The 17,445-nt window shown below is 36.8% G+C and overlaps 1 protein-coding gene across 1 annotated transcript in view; it reads right to left on the reverse strand.

The window, feature by feature from the left end:
• KCNQ5 (potassium voltage-gated channel subfamily Q member 5) overlaps positions 1–17,445 on the reverse strand; it is a 451,205-nt gene that overhangs the window by 132,336 nt on the left and 301,424 nt on the right. Inside the window, 1 exon segment of the mRNA XM_025042894.1 lies at positions 15,997–16,087. Within this exon segment, the coding sequence (XP_024898662.1) occupies positions 15,997–16,087 (91 nt within the window).

Consider the following 17,445-nt stretch of genomic DNA (forward strand, 5'->3'; position numbering starts at 1 on the left):
GTAAAATGGGGATAAAAACTCCTTCTTTATAGGGTTGTTACCACAGTTTAAATGACAATATTTGCACAGTGCTTAGAACAGTGCCTGATTCATAGGAATCACTTTTGTAACTGCTAAATAAAGTAAATCCACTCATTCAATATTTATTAAGTGCTTACTATGTGCCAGGTACTCAACTAGATTCTGGAGATATGGAAGTGAGCAAGGAGTCAAAAATCCCTGCCCCCTTGATGCTTCTAGTGAGGGTGACATATAATAAACCTAATACATACATTTTATAGAACATTAGAAGTAAGTGTTATAAAGAGTGATATAGGAGGGTACAGGTGTTGAAGAGAGCTGGCAGATGTCCAGCCTTAAACGAGAGAGTTGGCATAGGTCTTTCTGAGCAGACTGGAAATTGTTAAGGGAATGAACCAAGCAGATTTCTGATGAAAGAGGCATTGAGGCAGAAGGACCAGTTGGTGCGAAAGGCCTGAGGTATGGGTGAGGAACAAGGACATGGGATAGCGAAGTAGGTGAGGGGAGTAGGAGGTGAGGACAGATGGGAATGGAGGGTCAGACTGTAGAATCTTTTAGTTCATGTTAAGAACTTTGGCTATTACTCTGCGAAAAATGAGGAATGCGCTTGAGGACAAAGGCCTCAGAAAAAACCAGCTTGCATTCTGTGTCTCTTCCCCATAGCTGCTCTAGTCACTCACTAGGTTTTGGCAAAGCTAGGTGCTCTCTCTGGGAGGAACTGGGCACCCACAGACTATCCAAGAAGCAGAGCATGGAAACTGGGGAAGGACTCGTATGTATGTGTACTCTAGGCAAGAGGATAAGAATGAGAATCTAAGATAAGAACAAGGCTTTCCCTGACATGTGCTAATAGCTTAAAGCTGTAAATATATTATATCCTATTCTCACTTGGTGATTTCCCATAATCATTAGAACTTTCAAGTGGATGCTATTCTGCTCACTGCCAAGTGCCAACCCACTGTTACTCATTCCTAGTCATTAGTGTGGCCCTGAACTGACAAGCTTCCAAGAGTGGCTCTAAGAAGATGAGAAACAATGTTAGATTCATTATCATTTGTTGGCAATAAAGGAAAGAAAACACAGTAGCTACACAAAGAATCATTTTATATTTGATCTTTTTGTATTTTCCAAGATAAATTAAAGGGAAATTCAGAACACTGTATATGGTTTTATTTGTAAGTTTGTAGGATATAAAATGATACAACACTTGCCTAAATTCTTCTTGCTGGGGGTCTACAACATCAATTATGTTGCAACCCTTTTGGTAAAATTGCCATCTTTTTTTTCAAATTTTATAAATATCTGGCTCAGAAGTCTTTAGGATAGTGTGAAGATAGAATCATATCACTCTTCACTTTGCTAACCGCTAAGCCAAAGTTAGAGAGAAGAGACTTCAATTTTTTTCTTATTTTCTGACTGTAGGGCTGCATATAAAGGAGTGACTATAAAGTGAGAATTTTATTAAAGAAGTTTGGGAAAAAATAGTACTATCTTCCTTGGCCTCTCAACCAAATGTCGAGTGTTCAAGATGCTAAAAAAAAGCCCATGGATGACCCAGAAATTCTACTTTTGGGTATTAAGCTGAAGAACTCCAAATCACTAATTTGAAAAGATATTTGCACCCTATGTTCCTTGCAGCATTATTTATAATAGCCAAGATATGGAAGCAACCTACATGTCCACTGATAGGTGAATGAATACAGGCGATACAGACACACACACACACACACACACACACACACACACACACACACACACACACAATGAAATATTAGCCATAAACAAGAATGAAATCTGGCCACCTGCGATAACATGGTTGGACCTAGAAGGTATTATGTTAAGTGAAATAAGTCAGACAGAGAAAGGCAAATACCATATAATTGCACTTATACGTAGAATCTAAAAAATGAAATAAATGAACAAACAAAACAGAAACAAACTCATAGATACAGAGAACAAATTGATGGTGCCAGATAGGAGGGGGATTAAGGGGATGGGCGAAAAGGTGAAAGGGATTTAGAAGTACAAATTTTCAGTTATAAAAATAGTCACGGGGATGTAAAGTACAGCATAGGGAATATAATAACTATGTATGGTGTCAGATGGGTGTTAGACATTTTGGGGTGATCACCTCATATGTTGTATAAATGCCTAATCACTGTATTGCACTCCTGAAAGTAATATAATACTGTATGTCAACTGTAATTGAAAAAAATTTTTTAATTAAAAAAATGTGGCTTATAATTGATACTATTACTTAAACGTTGAAGTCTTTGAATGTCAGGAGGACTTTTAAGCAGTACTGAGCTGTGCCAAGGAGGGTGGTGGATGGCCATTGGGCATGCAGCACGCTCTTTGCATCTTAGTATAGTCAGGCTGGGATCTAATTCATAGAAGTTGAGTGTGGTTATTTGCTTTGGTGATATTTTTTTTTTCTGTTGCAAAAAAAACTCTACTTGAATAATGTTGTTGTTCATCTGAAATGTCTTGTAAAAAGTAGCCAGTCACCATAGTGGTTAGAAATTTCCATCTTATTATTTTAAAAAGTTGTCATCGGCAGAAACATAAGAATGAATTCTGGCTCTGGCTACAGTCAAATCATGTTGAGATTTTATTTCATCCCTCAGTATTTCTGAATATTACTGAGTCAAAAGAAAGAGTAATCCTTCATCTCAGATAGATTTTTCTTGGAAATTTTCCCAACCAATTAATTCTTCTCTTCAGCGTTCCTGCTCTCATCTTCTGAAAATCCCAAACTTTGATTTTTAAAAATTTCCCAGCTATCATTTGATGACGTATCAAGGGAAGTGAACATATGTAAGAAACCTAAAGTTTTTCAGAAAATTGTTTTCCGTCGAAATCACTCTCTTCTAATGATACAGGTGCTTGTGCCAGTGATCGAACTCTTAAATTGGCATACGCTGCTCAGGTATTTGACCAGGATTATTTACGTCAGCGGCTTAATGCTAAAAGGGCTGACTTTTTATGGTTCACAACAGCTTAGGTGAGTGGTTCTCAAGGGCACAGGACATTACCTATGATATATTAGGCGTGATTTTGATTTATTCAATGATAGTTGGAAAGAAGACTGTTATTTGGGAAAGATGTTGGATTCCTGCAAGGCAAAGATCCCACATAACTTTGGATATTTACATTGATGAAAGGAATCAAACCTGCCAAGATACTCCATTTTCTGGAGAATTCCATTTCTCTGTTCTGTGGAAAAATGGGCTGCAGTAGGGGATTGCAATCACCCTAAAGCTTCGTGAATTTTTATTCTTGATTTAGGTTAAAGGACAATTCTCAGTAAGCCCTTTTTAAGAATTTTGCTTTTTAAAAATTAATTAACTTCACTGGGTCCTCAGTGCAATGTTGACCCGTAGCTCCTTCGAAGGAAGAAAGCTCCATCCACAATTTTGTATCTATCATCCAGGAGCCACAGACTTTAGATGAAGACTGTGGTAAGCTAATACTCCAACCATTTAAATGCCAGGGTTGAAGATGAAATGAGTAGTAAGCTACGTCCTAGAAAGTCACCTAATAAAATGCCTCAAGTGTAAATTTTAAAAGAAGGGGTGTTTGACATTAGAGTTTCTAGGGACATGACACAAGGAAGAGTGTTAATGATATTGGGTCTGTTCTCAGAGTGGTTCGCTCATAATAATGGCAGCTACTATTTCCTTGTACAATTTTCTCACTCTCCACCTCTCAGGGTTCCTTGGTTTCCTCTACATACCCATGATTTCTAAATCCAGACTCCCAAATTTCCTGGACCTTAGATAAATATTTCCATTACGTCTTGATGATCCTCAAATGAATGAAATGTAATATATTAAAAACCAGCTTATCTTTCCTCTGAACCTGTTGAATGCTCTCCTTTCTCAGTTTTGGGTCATAGTGTCACTGTGTGAACACAGCCCCAAGGCAGACGCACGGGCCTTTTCACCCCCAGTCTCTCACCTCAAACGCCCTTCCTTGTTGGCTCAGCCTAAGAAATGTTGCCTGGATTCAACCTTTTCTCTTCTTCCCCTCTGTTTCTGTTTTAGTCCAGATGCTCATTATGTGGCTCAGGGTAATGAAGCAGCCTCCATTCTTTCCTGCCCTTCACTGTACCTTCTCCAGTCCAGTTATTCTCTATGGAGCAGTCAGAATTATCTTTCTCAAAATCACATTTGATCCGGTCATTGTCCTAATTAAAGACGTCCTTTTGATTTCCATCACTTAACAGCTTAAAATCCAAATGACTTTATTTAGAAAACTAGGTTCTTCTCAGTTGGGCTCCAACCTTCCTCAGTGCTTCTGTTGTTTACCTGACCCCTCTAAGATCTAGCCAGACTGACCCAGACCTGTGTGACTTTAGACCCACCTCAAATGTCTCCAACTCTGGAAGCCTTCCCCAACTCTCAGGGGAGAATTAATCACTTCCAATGTAACCAATTATTTTTTTACACGTTTTTATTAAACCATCATATTTATAGATTATATTGTCCCTAAGTTTACTTACTTTTGCTTCTCTCATTCACTTTTGTTTCTCTCTCTCAAGGTAAGAAATTGGATCTTTTAATTCTGAAAATTACTTGAAATTTTACTTTAGGTTAAAGACAGGAAAAGATAAATTAATCCAAATAAGATTAAAGAGGAGGCTAGGGCATAGAGCCTAGAACATAATAGATACTAAAGAGATGCTTGTTTAATGCACAATTTAAAGCAAAATGCGTCAAAAATGAAACATCGATTACGTATTACATGAGGTCTGAGGAGAGAGTGATAACTATGTTTGAGTTTTATTAGGCTCAGTTGATCTAAATGTTATCATGGGAAGCTGTTTAGAGACATCAGTCTCTATTTCTTTTGCCTCTAGAGATCATTAGTGAATGACTCAGTCATTACTAAAGGACTTTTTAATTAAAATATATTAGTGTTGAATAAGTGTCTAGATCATTGCGGTAATTCTCTCTTGTTATATGATCTTATTCATTTTTAATGTTGGCTACTGACTCAGGTCATCCTATTATTCTTTAATGTTAACGATCAACCCATTCTGATATTAGCTAAGAGTATTTGTTTTAATAACATAAATACACGATTATCCCAGATTCAGAAGGGTAAATGAAACTCAGTGGAAAATGAAGATGAGTGACAAAAAGAGGCAAAATTAGCAAATAATTATTTTATTTCAGATTTTTGAAACTTGTGTTCCTCACTACTTAATTATACTTGCCTTTATAAATCTTCCAAAATTAATGAAAAATCGGTTTTGGAATTTCATACTACTGAAATGAGAATATTTAATTGAAATCAGAGTATTTTAATGTCTCCCTGGAGGCACTGAACTTATATACTAATTTATTAAGAAGCTTGCTGTTGAGGACAGCAAAATTTGTTCCAGGCACTGAGAATATGTTTTGTTTAGGCTTTGGGACGAAAGTGAACACAACAAAAGCCCACTCTTAAGGAGCCTGTATTCTGATGACAGGAGCCAATAATGAAAGAGTCACAGATAAGCAAGAAAATATCAAATAGTGATAGGGTGCTATAGAGACAACAAAACAAGGTTACCTGTGAATTACTGCTGGCGTCTTTTGATCGGATGACCAGGTCATTTAGTTTTCATATATTTATTTAGTATCTCCTACATGTTAGGCACCGTGGTACATACATACCAAGAAATACAAAGACTGCTAGCAGATAATCCCTATTCTTGTGTAGTTTTCGGTCTAACAGAAATGAAATGTATGTTTGGAGACCGGCAATCATAAGGCAGCACGAATGGTGCTCTTGGCCATTCCCTCTGAGCTGCGCTGGACCCCAGAGCACAGAGGAAAGAAAGATCACAGCTCTCGGAGAGTCAGGAAAACTTCCAGAACAAGAGAACATGACCTGGACTTAAAAAATGAATAGGAATTACCAAGGTGGTGGAAATAACTGGTAGAATCTGGCTTTTCAAATAGAAGAAATATCATTTATAAAGGCACAGAGGCAATATGCATGGACAATATGCACGGTTTAGTATTGCTGGAGTGTACAGTGTTACTGCAGGTAAGCGTGTGTATGTGTGTGTGTGTACACAGGTGCACACATGTGCACCACAGGTATATATACATGCAATGATGCCTGTGTGGATAGTTTTAAGGGAAATTGGTGCAGATACAAGCTTAGAGATACAGGAAAGACCAGAGCTATGTGAGAAGCTTGCATGTGGCAAGGTAAGGTATTAAATCTCTTAATTCTGAAAATTATTTGGAATTTTATTTCAGTTTAAAAACAGAAAAAGACAGAAAAATCCAAATGTTACAAGCTTTTCACGTACTAAGAAGATATCAAAATACTTAAAGTGAAAAATGAAGTTTACAATTATTAAATCAAATTATCTTATATTTTAAATAAAATATTCTTGCTCGACTGTAACAGTCTTAAAATTTATTTATTTGTAGTACCATTTAACATTATTTTTCTATCTAAACTGCATAAAGTTTCCTTTATTAAAATTTAGGCTAATTTTTAAAATTTGAACTTTAATGACTAACTCTATAAAGTTAAAGATTTCTTAACATAGCTTGATAAAGGGGAGAGTAGAAAAGCTTGGGCGAAGAATACTCCAAACCATCGTCTGATACACAGGTTTTTATCCTTTCTGTTTATTTGACCTAAGGTTAACACCCCTCAACTTCGTGCTGCCGATGTCTTTCGCTTGAAAAGACCATATTATTAAGCGGATAATATAGGTTTCTAAGTAGGCAGAACAGATAAGCTTGTACCCACATACTGGCTTTCCAGGTATGGTACGATAAATGCATTGCTCGAAAAGCCTGGTTTTAAGGCAAGATTGTTCGTTAAAAAGAACAAGGCTCATAATGAAAATAGTTGGGGCAAACCACCCTAAACCTATGGAAATAGAGATCTTACAAAAACAAACTTAATAAGATTTTAGTAGAGTTAAAAAGATATGTCAACAAAATAAAGGCTATATTTGTATAATCTGAAAAAAAAAAAAGCTATGTGAAATTCTAACAAGGAAATGCTGCATGAATCCCAGCCTTCATTATACCAATGTAAAGACAGCTTGATGGAAAGGGATGTTGGGCAAGTTACTGGCTACTGGGTTATGAAGTCAAGGGCTCACATCACATGTCACAGGTAAAGAGAGAAGTGGAGACTTTGCACAAAATGTAGTGATGCTAAAGATAGATCTCTTTCCTTTATCACCCTATGTTTGTGTCTTTTACACAGACTGGGAAGAATTGCCTTACAAGCCCTTCCAAGGCAGAGCGAGTGTCCAAAATAAAAAAGGCGAAAATGGGCAGTATTGCACTCCTTCAAGCCTGCTGCTTTTAGCTAGGCTGATACACTATGTTCAGTTGCAGTTATTTTGGAAAAATAATCTTTAATTTTCCTGTTACCTTGACATCATTATTTAGAATCACATATGAGATATTCTGCATTATGGAAACGTGAGGTTAAAAGAAGTGACTGCATATGCACAATACTCAAAATTCTCCATCTGATTTAGTCAGAAAAATAATTTTAAAGAACCATCACAGACTGGATGGGGACCATATGAGTATTTCAGTGTACAGCTGATGTGTAATATGTGCAATGCTTCTGGCTCACAGCATACCTGGTAGATGTTTAGTGAATATTTGATGAGTGAAAAAATGAATCAATGAGCAACTCAAAGTAAAAAAAAAAAAAAAACTTTCAGTCTGCAGAGGCGACTCAAGGAAGCACTTGTCCTTAGAGCTCTGGACCTCTGAACGACCCAGCTGGATATTTTCCATGATCCTCGACCTAGAGCTCTGCATTGCTCTTTCCTGGACTCTACAAACAGACAAACTTCCCAACCTGGTCACACAGCTCATTTGCCTCAGCTAATTGAATGCCTGGCTATTGTGACCTTGAGTGTGCATTCCTCCACTGCTATGGATCACAGGTCAAAAAGTGACCCAGGAAGGAGCTTGCTGGAGACAAGTAAATGGGTTGGCCAACTGGGATAGAAAACTCTCCAGATTCATAGATGTATAATCAACTCACAAGTTCTCCAGTCATTATTATTATTACCATGACATCAAAAAGACAGGGATGCTCACCACCCGCTTTCACTTCTGCATAACATTCTCCCATTATGTTTGAGTTTCACTTTCTTTTAAGGTTGCATTTCATATTGATTTGATACTTGATTTCACCTGATTTAAAAAAGAATGTTCAGGAATGTTGAGGGAGAGGTAATGAGAAACAGAGTGAGTCCTGCCTCCTGCCTTCACTCCTAGGGGTGATGCTCCCTTAACTTCCCCACATCTGGCCTCACCTGAGGGTGCTTGAGGTTTGGGGTCTGTTCTGCAATTAGTCTTCAGCAAGCCAAGGCTTGAGGGCCTGTCACACTCGCACAGTCTCTTTCTTGCTCTCCATTTTCCAGTAATGTTCTGTGGACTCATTGTGATTTATAGCCCCGGAGGGAGCCAGGTCTGCAGCATTTTCAGTGAATCCAACCTGTAATGTTGTTTGTCAAGTTGCCATTTACAGCTTGGAAATTTTTTCTCTAATCTACTTTGCAGAAGCATGATGTGTCTTCTCACCTTAGTTGTGACCTTCGATGTATGCCTGCATGGGAACAGAGGGACCCACACCATTGCTTCCAACTTTTGGCTTTGTACAATACCAACCCATCATTCATGATATAGGTGTGATTAGTAGTAACCTGTATCGAAAATAATTTTTGATAATCTTATTTGTAATTTTCATGAAAAATAGATGACTTGAGATAGGCCTATTCTCTCATGTCTTAAAGTGGGAATTTGAAAAAAATGACAAATTAACCCATTTCTTTTTAATTTCCCGATTTCACCATTTATTCTGTATAAACTCGTGATTTCAAGGCATTTTATTTTTCTAGTCAAGTCAAAGTCTATAAGCAAGAATGTGCTTTCCATACACTTCTAGGGCAGGGCAATGTCTTTCATATTTGGGACTCTAGTCCCCGACCCAGAGTCTGGAACATAGGAAGCACTGAATATATAGTTGGGTTAAAGCTGCAGTGAATTAAAGGACTGAGACTGGAGAAATTAGGAGAGAGGTAGGCAGAATCCGGGGAAATATCTGGAAATTTATGGAAATCCACAGGATCAGAGACTGATTGGGAAATCCAGGGCCGGGATACAGAGGTCAGAACAAGATGTGGATCTAAATCAGAGAGGCAGTGAGGAGACAGAGGGTGAATGAGAACCATAGATGGAACAAATAGCATCCAAAATAAGTCAGGAAGTGAGCAATTTGGAGCCACGTAGTATGCAAGGGCAGACTAGCTCAGTTCTGGGAAGAAAAGCCCTCCCCAGACTTTCTGTGAGACACTGACCAATTATACAGAATTTACAGTTTTGATTTAACCTCTAAACTATCCTATTGATCCAGGCCATCCTCTCCCCTCGGTTCGCACTGCTTGTTTTGTTTAGGCTTCCATCATGTTTTACACGAATGACTTCAATTGCTCTAAATGGCTTCGATCTTATGACTCCCTTACTCCAGTCCCTTCTAAAGCTAAGTACTGCATTTTATTTTAATTTTGGTCCCATATCCATGATACTGTGAAAATTTCGACATTAATGTTGTACAATCAGATAATTGTCCATCTTCTTTCATCAAATATTAATTGGTAATTTGTCACTAGATACCATTACGTAAGTGCTGTGTGGCTGAATCAGCTTCGGACCCTACTGTCCAGAAATTTATAGTCCAACCGGTGCCTCATTTTTCTCCACTCTCCCTGCTGGCTTACTCTCCTTCAGCTGTTCTGGTCTTCTTGCCTTTCCTTCACTCAGCAGGTATGCTCCTGCCCAGGGCGTTTATCCTTGAAGCTCCATCTGCCTGGAATGTTCTTTGTCCAAATCTCTGCATGGCTTGTTGCCTCACTTTATTGAAGTCTTTGCTATAAGGCTACTGTTTCCAGTGCACTTCTCTAAACATATTGTTTAAACACCCTTCATTACCTATTCCTTTTACATGTTTTATTTTTATTTGTAACAATATATTGATTTTCTAATTTGTTTACTGTATGTTTTCCCCACAAAAATGTAAGTTCCATGAGGATAGAGATTTTGCCTGTTTTGTTAATTGCTATATTGTCAGCTCCCAAAAGGATGCCTTGCCCATATTGAGTGCTGCATAAATGTTGTTGAGTACATGAATAAGTGAGGAGTTACAATGTTAAGTAGCCAGTGCTGAGGAAAGTCAGAGGGAAGAGATAGTTTATTCCAGGAAGATTGAGGTGTTTGATCCAGGCCTGGAAACACAGTAGGGAGAGATGTTCTTCCTTCTGTAGGCAACCTTCTTGGACTCTTATTTTCTAACAACCCTCGAATATATATCATACTACTTTGCTTCTCTCTTTCTCTCTCAGTTGAATATATTTTGTGGAGCTCGAAAGGACACAGGACATCAGCATCAGTGTAGATCTGGCTGAATGTGGCTCATTGGTAGTTCTAAAGAAGTCTGCTGGGGGCTCATCAAGTCTCAAAACGAAATTGTACAGAGCAATTCTATGATATACCCTGGACCACTTGGTTAGACACCAATGCCAGCATCAGAAATATGGAAAGTTCTTTCCTTCCTTAATTGTAGATAAAGATCTGGTCTTTTTCAGGCACTATTTCGTTATCTTTAACTTGAACAACTGTTTGCTCTAATATCTGAAATACTTTTCATAGGACAACTTACTATATTATTATTCCTCAGTTAAAATTCATTGTAGGTGTTAAACTACTTCTGCTTTTTCTTTTCAGTCCTCAGCAAATCGATGAGGGTCGTTAGTCTCCATAAGTCATTTTAAAGTTTATTTACATTTCCTTGATGAAAGACAAGCAAAGGAAAATAATTGCAGTTTTCAGTGTTCATTGGGATATTCTGAGAGCTTTCTGCAATAAATTACAGGGATTTGATAAACATAAAGAAGCATCACTCATTCCTTATATCAAATTGCCTAATATCTCAGACTTTGTCACTTCCAATACAAACATTAAATTTAATATTTGCAAATGGATTCTTATTCTTACACTCTGTTATCTCTTTTTACAATGTTTAATGCCAAAGCTTTAAATGTAAAGACAATGTAATCTTATTTTGCACCAATCTGTACAATTTTACGTGCAAATCTTTCTGCTTTGTAAGGACAGGAAAATGTGTTCTTGACTGATTTTTTTCCCCCTCTCCACTAATACTGATAGATGAGAAATGGCAACAACCTCTCTAATTCTTCAATGCCATGTTATATCATGGATAGTTATGAAGCAATTTAAAAAAAAGCCATGGGCGCTCACATTAGAAAAAGAAAACAAACGTGTAACAGATTAATTATGTAGCTGTTATTAGCTTTTTAAGGGGACTCTTCTCTTTACAGGATTCACTACAGATTTTCTTTAAATAGTAAGCTCCACCAGTGTATTTAAGATATAATTAGATCTGCTTAAATTGGATTTGTACACATTTCAGGAACTGATTCATTGTGCAAAGAAATAGCAAACCCATGTTTGCTTTGCTACATGAAGCAAAACCAGTAAATATGCATATGCTCTATCTAGAAGGTGCCAAACACCCAGATGTTTGGACAAATATTTGGCCATGTGTTTGACTACTTGTCCAGATGCTTAGTACAATCTATTTGTGGTTCGGAGTCTTTCTGACACAGTAGGAGGATAGAGGCGCAAAGTCGCTGAGACATTCTCTATCTTGCTAAATTGATAATGGCCTTCCTTTTTATTCTTTGTGGGTGTGCACTTTTAGAAATGACTATGTTCAGTGAAAACTTTGCAAATGATATATATCACTTTTATTAAGTGAAGAGGCCTCCTATTTTCAATGTTTTGAACAATATACATTAAAGACCTAAAATGAATACTTTACAATTAATCTGGAAGGCAGGAAATTATCCAATTGAGAGGAAATACCCTCTAAACAGCATTGTTCTTAAGAAGGTGGGATATGAAATGCTAAGTATATAACCTCAGGCTAATGAAATCAAAACGAATAAAACCCCCACACTTTCCACAGGACTTTAACCTGGAAACAGGATCACTCCCTTCAACAGCCTGATGCTCATCTTAACAAAGTGAGCTGGAAGTCACAACTTTACACTTGACTATTTACCCCACAGATCAGGCTGTTGATTGTTTATAAAATTGTATTTAGAATTTTTGCTATGAAGAACTTTAAGTTGTCTGACTAGGTATATACTGATATACTAATTTGTGATAACTTTGTAAGTGGACCCTTTATGAAAAAAAGAAACTAACATCCCAAGTAAAAGGATGTAGGCATCACTCAGCATATTTGGAACTATAAAGAAGGCTTAGACATCAGTGCTTTATCGAGTGGTGGCAAACGCACTTTGGTAGACCTGTCAGTCTTGACTGAGAAGCAAGAGAATGAGGTTGCTGGATGCTTTAAAGACAGTCCAGGTTTTCAGTCAGCCAGGCCCGGGATGGAATCTTGGGTCTATCTTATACATGGTGTATGATCTTGCAACTTAGTTAACCATTCAGTAAAATGTAAAGAGTAATACTTATATTGCAAATTTTTTTTTGTTCTGTTTTTATTTTAATAAGAAATCAATGAATCATAACAGTTACTTAAAAAATGCTAGCTCCCTTTTGGTTTTGAAGAATTTACAAAACATAGGAAATTAACACCAGCTTTTACTTGTTGTTGGTGTTTGAGCACACATCTTCATATCATGCTCTAGAGTTCATAAATTTCATCCCCAGAGTGAAGGCAGAGCTAGCACCCTTGTCAGATTCGCAGTTAAGCCTGCCCAGTGCACCACTCCATGGATGCAGACACTGAGAGAATAACTTATAAAGCCATGGGCATTGTCATCAGATGCATTTACCAAAAAACCACAACAATAAGAATCTGTTTCATTAGTCACTAAAAATAAGTGGTTGTTGTGAACACATACTCATTGCTGAATGCATACCACTGAGTCATTTTAGTTAAATGAACACATTTGTGCAGAATGCTGCCTTAATTAACAATATTTGTGGGGAGAAAAGTCTTGCAAAGATATTTGCTTTCTTTTAGAAAAGTATGATATTTTCTCAATTTTGTATTTTCAAATATTCCACGGTTCACCTGTGTTCATGTCCCTGTTAGACCCCCATAATATATGGAAAAATTTACAAAACATTTTTATATATGTGATTATAATAATTGCTAGTTTTCTCTGTGCTGGGACCAGTTCTAAGCACTAGAATTTAACCAATCTTCACAACAACTTTATGAAATAGGGTATTATTATCTACTTTTAAGAGATGGTAAAACTAAGACAGAGAAGTGATCTCCCAAAGTCACACAGCCAAAAAATGGTAGAAGTGGAATTTGAACTCATGGTGTCAATCACATTTTTAAGTCTTTGCTTCACTGCTCCCTGATGAGAAATAGGGGAATCTGGTGTATAACATAAAACCCCAATTCATACCACTGAAAAGAATAAAAGAGCAAATTAACATAGGGATCCATTTAACTTGTTACTGAGGCAAGTAAGTTAAGAGTTTACAAGTCGCCTTGAGAGTGGAATTCTGGATGAGAATGATGAAAGCTTCCTCTTGGGGAAATCAGGATCTCAAAAAGATAACAATACCCCCATCGTCATTGCAGCATTATTTACAATAGCCAAGACACAGAAATGACCTGAGTCCATTGATGAATAAATAGATTAAAAAACTGTGGTATATATACATATATACACAATGGAATATAAAAGGCACAAAAAGAAAGATATCTTGCCATGTGCGACGACATGGATGGACCTTGAGGGAATTATGTTAAGTGAAATAAGTCAGACAGACAAAGACGAATACTGTATGATTTCATTTATTAAATGTGGTATTTAAAAAACAAAACAAAAAAATGAACTCATAGGAACAGAGAGAAGATTGGTGGTTGCATTGCTGGGACATGGGGGAAATGGGTGAAGGTGGTCACAGGGTATAAACTTCCAGTTATCAAACAAATAAATTCTGAGGATCTGATATATAGCATGGTATTTGTAGTTAACAGTACTGTATTGTATACTTGAAAGTTGCTGAAAGAGTAGCTCTTAAATGTTGTCAGCCCCTACCCCAACACACTCAAATGGTACATATGTGAGGCGATAAAATGTCAACTAACCTTATTGTGGTAATCATTTTGCTATATTTATATATAGAAAATCATCACATTAGACACCTTAAACTTACACAATGTTATGTGCCAATTATATCTCAATAAAGTGAGGAAAAAAAAAAAGAGACAGGGATATCTGACAACATCTACATTTTTATCTACTCAAATTAACCCTAGTTGCCTAAACTTGATCAATTGTTTACTGCTCAGAAAGTTTTAAAAATCAAGATACTAATCAGCTTTGGGCTCCTTTGGACAATTTAAAAACTCATTAGCAATGACTGAATTTATGTTTTGGAGATATGGGAAGGTAAACTTAACATTTTGTGAGATTTCTAATGCTTGGTTTACTCACAGTATTTATCATTGGTCATGCAGTGGATTTAGTTTTTCATGTTCCTAAATTTAAAAATCAGTTCTATATTTTCACTCTAAAATTCCTGGTTGTAGTTCTGTAGATGAACCTAAAAGTCAGCTGTGCCTTAGACCTTGGACTCAGGTCATTTGTTGTTATCAAAGGGGTACATAAGGCTAAAAGCCCACCGTGACCCAAATGGAAATCTTTTAAATGGAAGAAATCCACAGTGTGGTCTTTGGTCCATCAACTCTCTGTCTTGGATTTTCAAAGAGTAACCTTAACATTAGTGATATACAGCTAAGCACAATTTATATGGAAACAAATTGAGATAGATTTGTCTCGGCTCAAAAATGATTTCCCCCTGATGTAAGACTGAGACTTGAACTCTTAGTAACATCAAGAACAAATTAGCCACCTGACAGCATAGGTGGGAAGAGCAGTTGTTCTCTGCTCAGGTTATACAAGTTGACATCTTTCAGTTTCCACCTTCAAGGTAAGAATAATTTTCTCATATTAAATGATTATTACAGGACATAACCAATCTCTGCTTATTAGGGCACACAGCCATCTTACCCCATCCCCTATTTCTCTCTCTTCTTTTGCTCTTTGATTCACCAGGATTTTACAGCAAAAGTGAGTTCCAGTTTAGAGTTCATTCAGACAGTACTGAGACTGTCAAGTCTGATATTTTTGGGCTAAGTGAGTGGGTCAAAACTGATGTAAATGAACCAAACTTTCAATCAGATGTAATTTGAGTATACAGTGCTATAGTTTAGTTGTAATAGAAAGTATAAGAGCTTAAAAAGCCCAGAATAGTTCAGAATAAAATATCTTGGGATCTTTTTCCATTTTAAAATGGATTGAGCAATTCTGTGCAGTTGAAGATTGACAGCAAAATATAGAAATTCTTACCAGGTAACTATATTAGCGGCAAAACTTACAATGCAGTCTGTTGGTTGAAAAGAACATAAAGGAGTCTTTTTTTTTTTTTTTTTAATGAGGTGCTGTATCCTCATAGTTCTTGGCCAATTATACTTAGCTACTGCCAAATTGTGTTTTTGGAAAATGCTCTCTATTTTGTAACTTTTAGCAAATAATGAGAGACCTCAGACATTGATTTTTCTTATAATTATTTGTTTATTATTATAGGTTAACTTTGTTAAAACTACTTCCTATAGATTAACATTGTTAAAACTACTTCCAAGTATTGCCTTCTATTTATCTTGAACTATAACACAAGATATTGCTATATAATAGCAATCCGGAGTATTTTTAGATATTCTTGAGAATTGACCAAAAGTTAAAGTAATCTTCAAATGTTTCAGTAATCTTTGAAACTTTTATACCTCACAGTAACTCTCTTTCCTAGATAGAACTTTCTGTGGGATAAAATGCATTGCGTAAATATTATAGACAGTTATTATATTACATAAACTTTATATACATTTTTGTTCATATGTTTCACTTACCAGAATCAAGAGGCAACTTGAGGCCAATTTCGTGTGCTCAGGGATGGTGGAAAACACTGACAAAATCAAGCAACCAAATACAAGGAGAAAGCTGAAAAACAACAAAAAAGAGAATTCTGATGAGAACCTTGTCTTATCATGGCAGACTTAATTTCTTCTTTTTAAAGAATAAAGCACCAGATCCATTTGAATTAGCATCGATTAAATCATAAAAGTCCTAAAAGGGACTAGCTTTTTGGAAAAGCAAAATACAATATGATGTATGGTGCGAATGAGGCTCCTTTGCAACTTTATTAGTGAAGAGGTTTTGCGTGTGTGTGTGTGCGTGTGTGTGTGTGTGTGTGTGTGTGTGTGTGTGACATGCTGTATTTAAATGTCTACATCTAAGAATCTGTGAATCCCCCCATAAACTCCTTTCCCAAGCAGAGTCCCAAGAAAGGCCCAGAAAGTGCGTTCTTGCTTTCCTATCTTGGAAGCATGTGCTGCAGCCGCTTTGCTGTTAGAGAAGCAGAATCTGCCTCACATTCAGCAGTTTTGGTGAACCGTCATGTTCTAAGTGGTTGTTACTAACTCACTGGCTCACTTTTAGAGTCTAACATTGCTCATGGAGTCTCATGTGTCATTTCTTTAGAAAAATAACAAGAGTAGAAAAGGAAGGGAATGATTTTCTCTGATATCCATGTGCTTTCCATTACTTTACAGCCAAGCAACTAGAGAAAGGACTTCTTGGCTCTGTTCACACATGATAGGGATTGGAAGTCAGGACAATTCACAGGCATTTTTATTCCTAGCAATATGGAACTTGTGAGGTCCAGAGGGGGAGCCGAGTTCTCAAGGAAATGTCTAATAAGAGGGAAGTCTCTATTTTAAAGTTGAAGTTACTTATCCTGAAATGCAAGATTAAAAAAAATAATAATAAAAAAATAAAAATAATAAACAAACAAACGAATAAATAAATAAATAAAATTCCAAACAACGATATCTGGGCTACTTGTTCTAGGCCATATTTTTTACTTTGATTTATCTCTGGGAAGCTCATACAATAATCTTCCTTAAAATATCAGTTTCTGTGTTCTTTAGTATGGCAGTGGAGTCAGTCCCTGCCGCCTCTTGGCTTGCTTTGACAAGCCATGCAAGTCCTTCCGCTGCACTAGAATTGGAGGTTTCAAGGACCTAGAGTCAGGGATTGGCAAGTTTTGGCCTTGAGAACAAATCTGGCCCCTAGTGCTTGTTTTTATAACTAAGGATTTATTGACACGCAACTACACCCATTCATTTATGTATTGTCTATGTCACACTATAATGTAGTGTGACAGACAGTATGGTGTGCGAGACTAAAATATTTACCCTCTGGCCCTCTTGAGACAACGTTTTCCAACTGCTAAGTGATACCATGTATTTCTTATTTCTTTATATATCTAGCCCAACACAGAACCAGAGTGGACGTTC

The sequence above is a fragment of the Pteropus alecto genome, unplaced genomic scaffold (assembly GCF_000325575.1).
Source record: "Pteropus alecto unplaced genomic scaffold, ASM32557v1 scaffold7, whole genome shotgun sequence".
Lineage (NCBI taxonomy): Eukaryota > Metazoa > Chordata > Mammalia > Chiroptera > Pteropodidae > Pteropus > Pteropus alecto.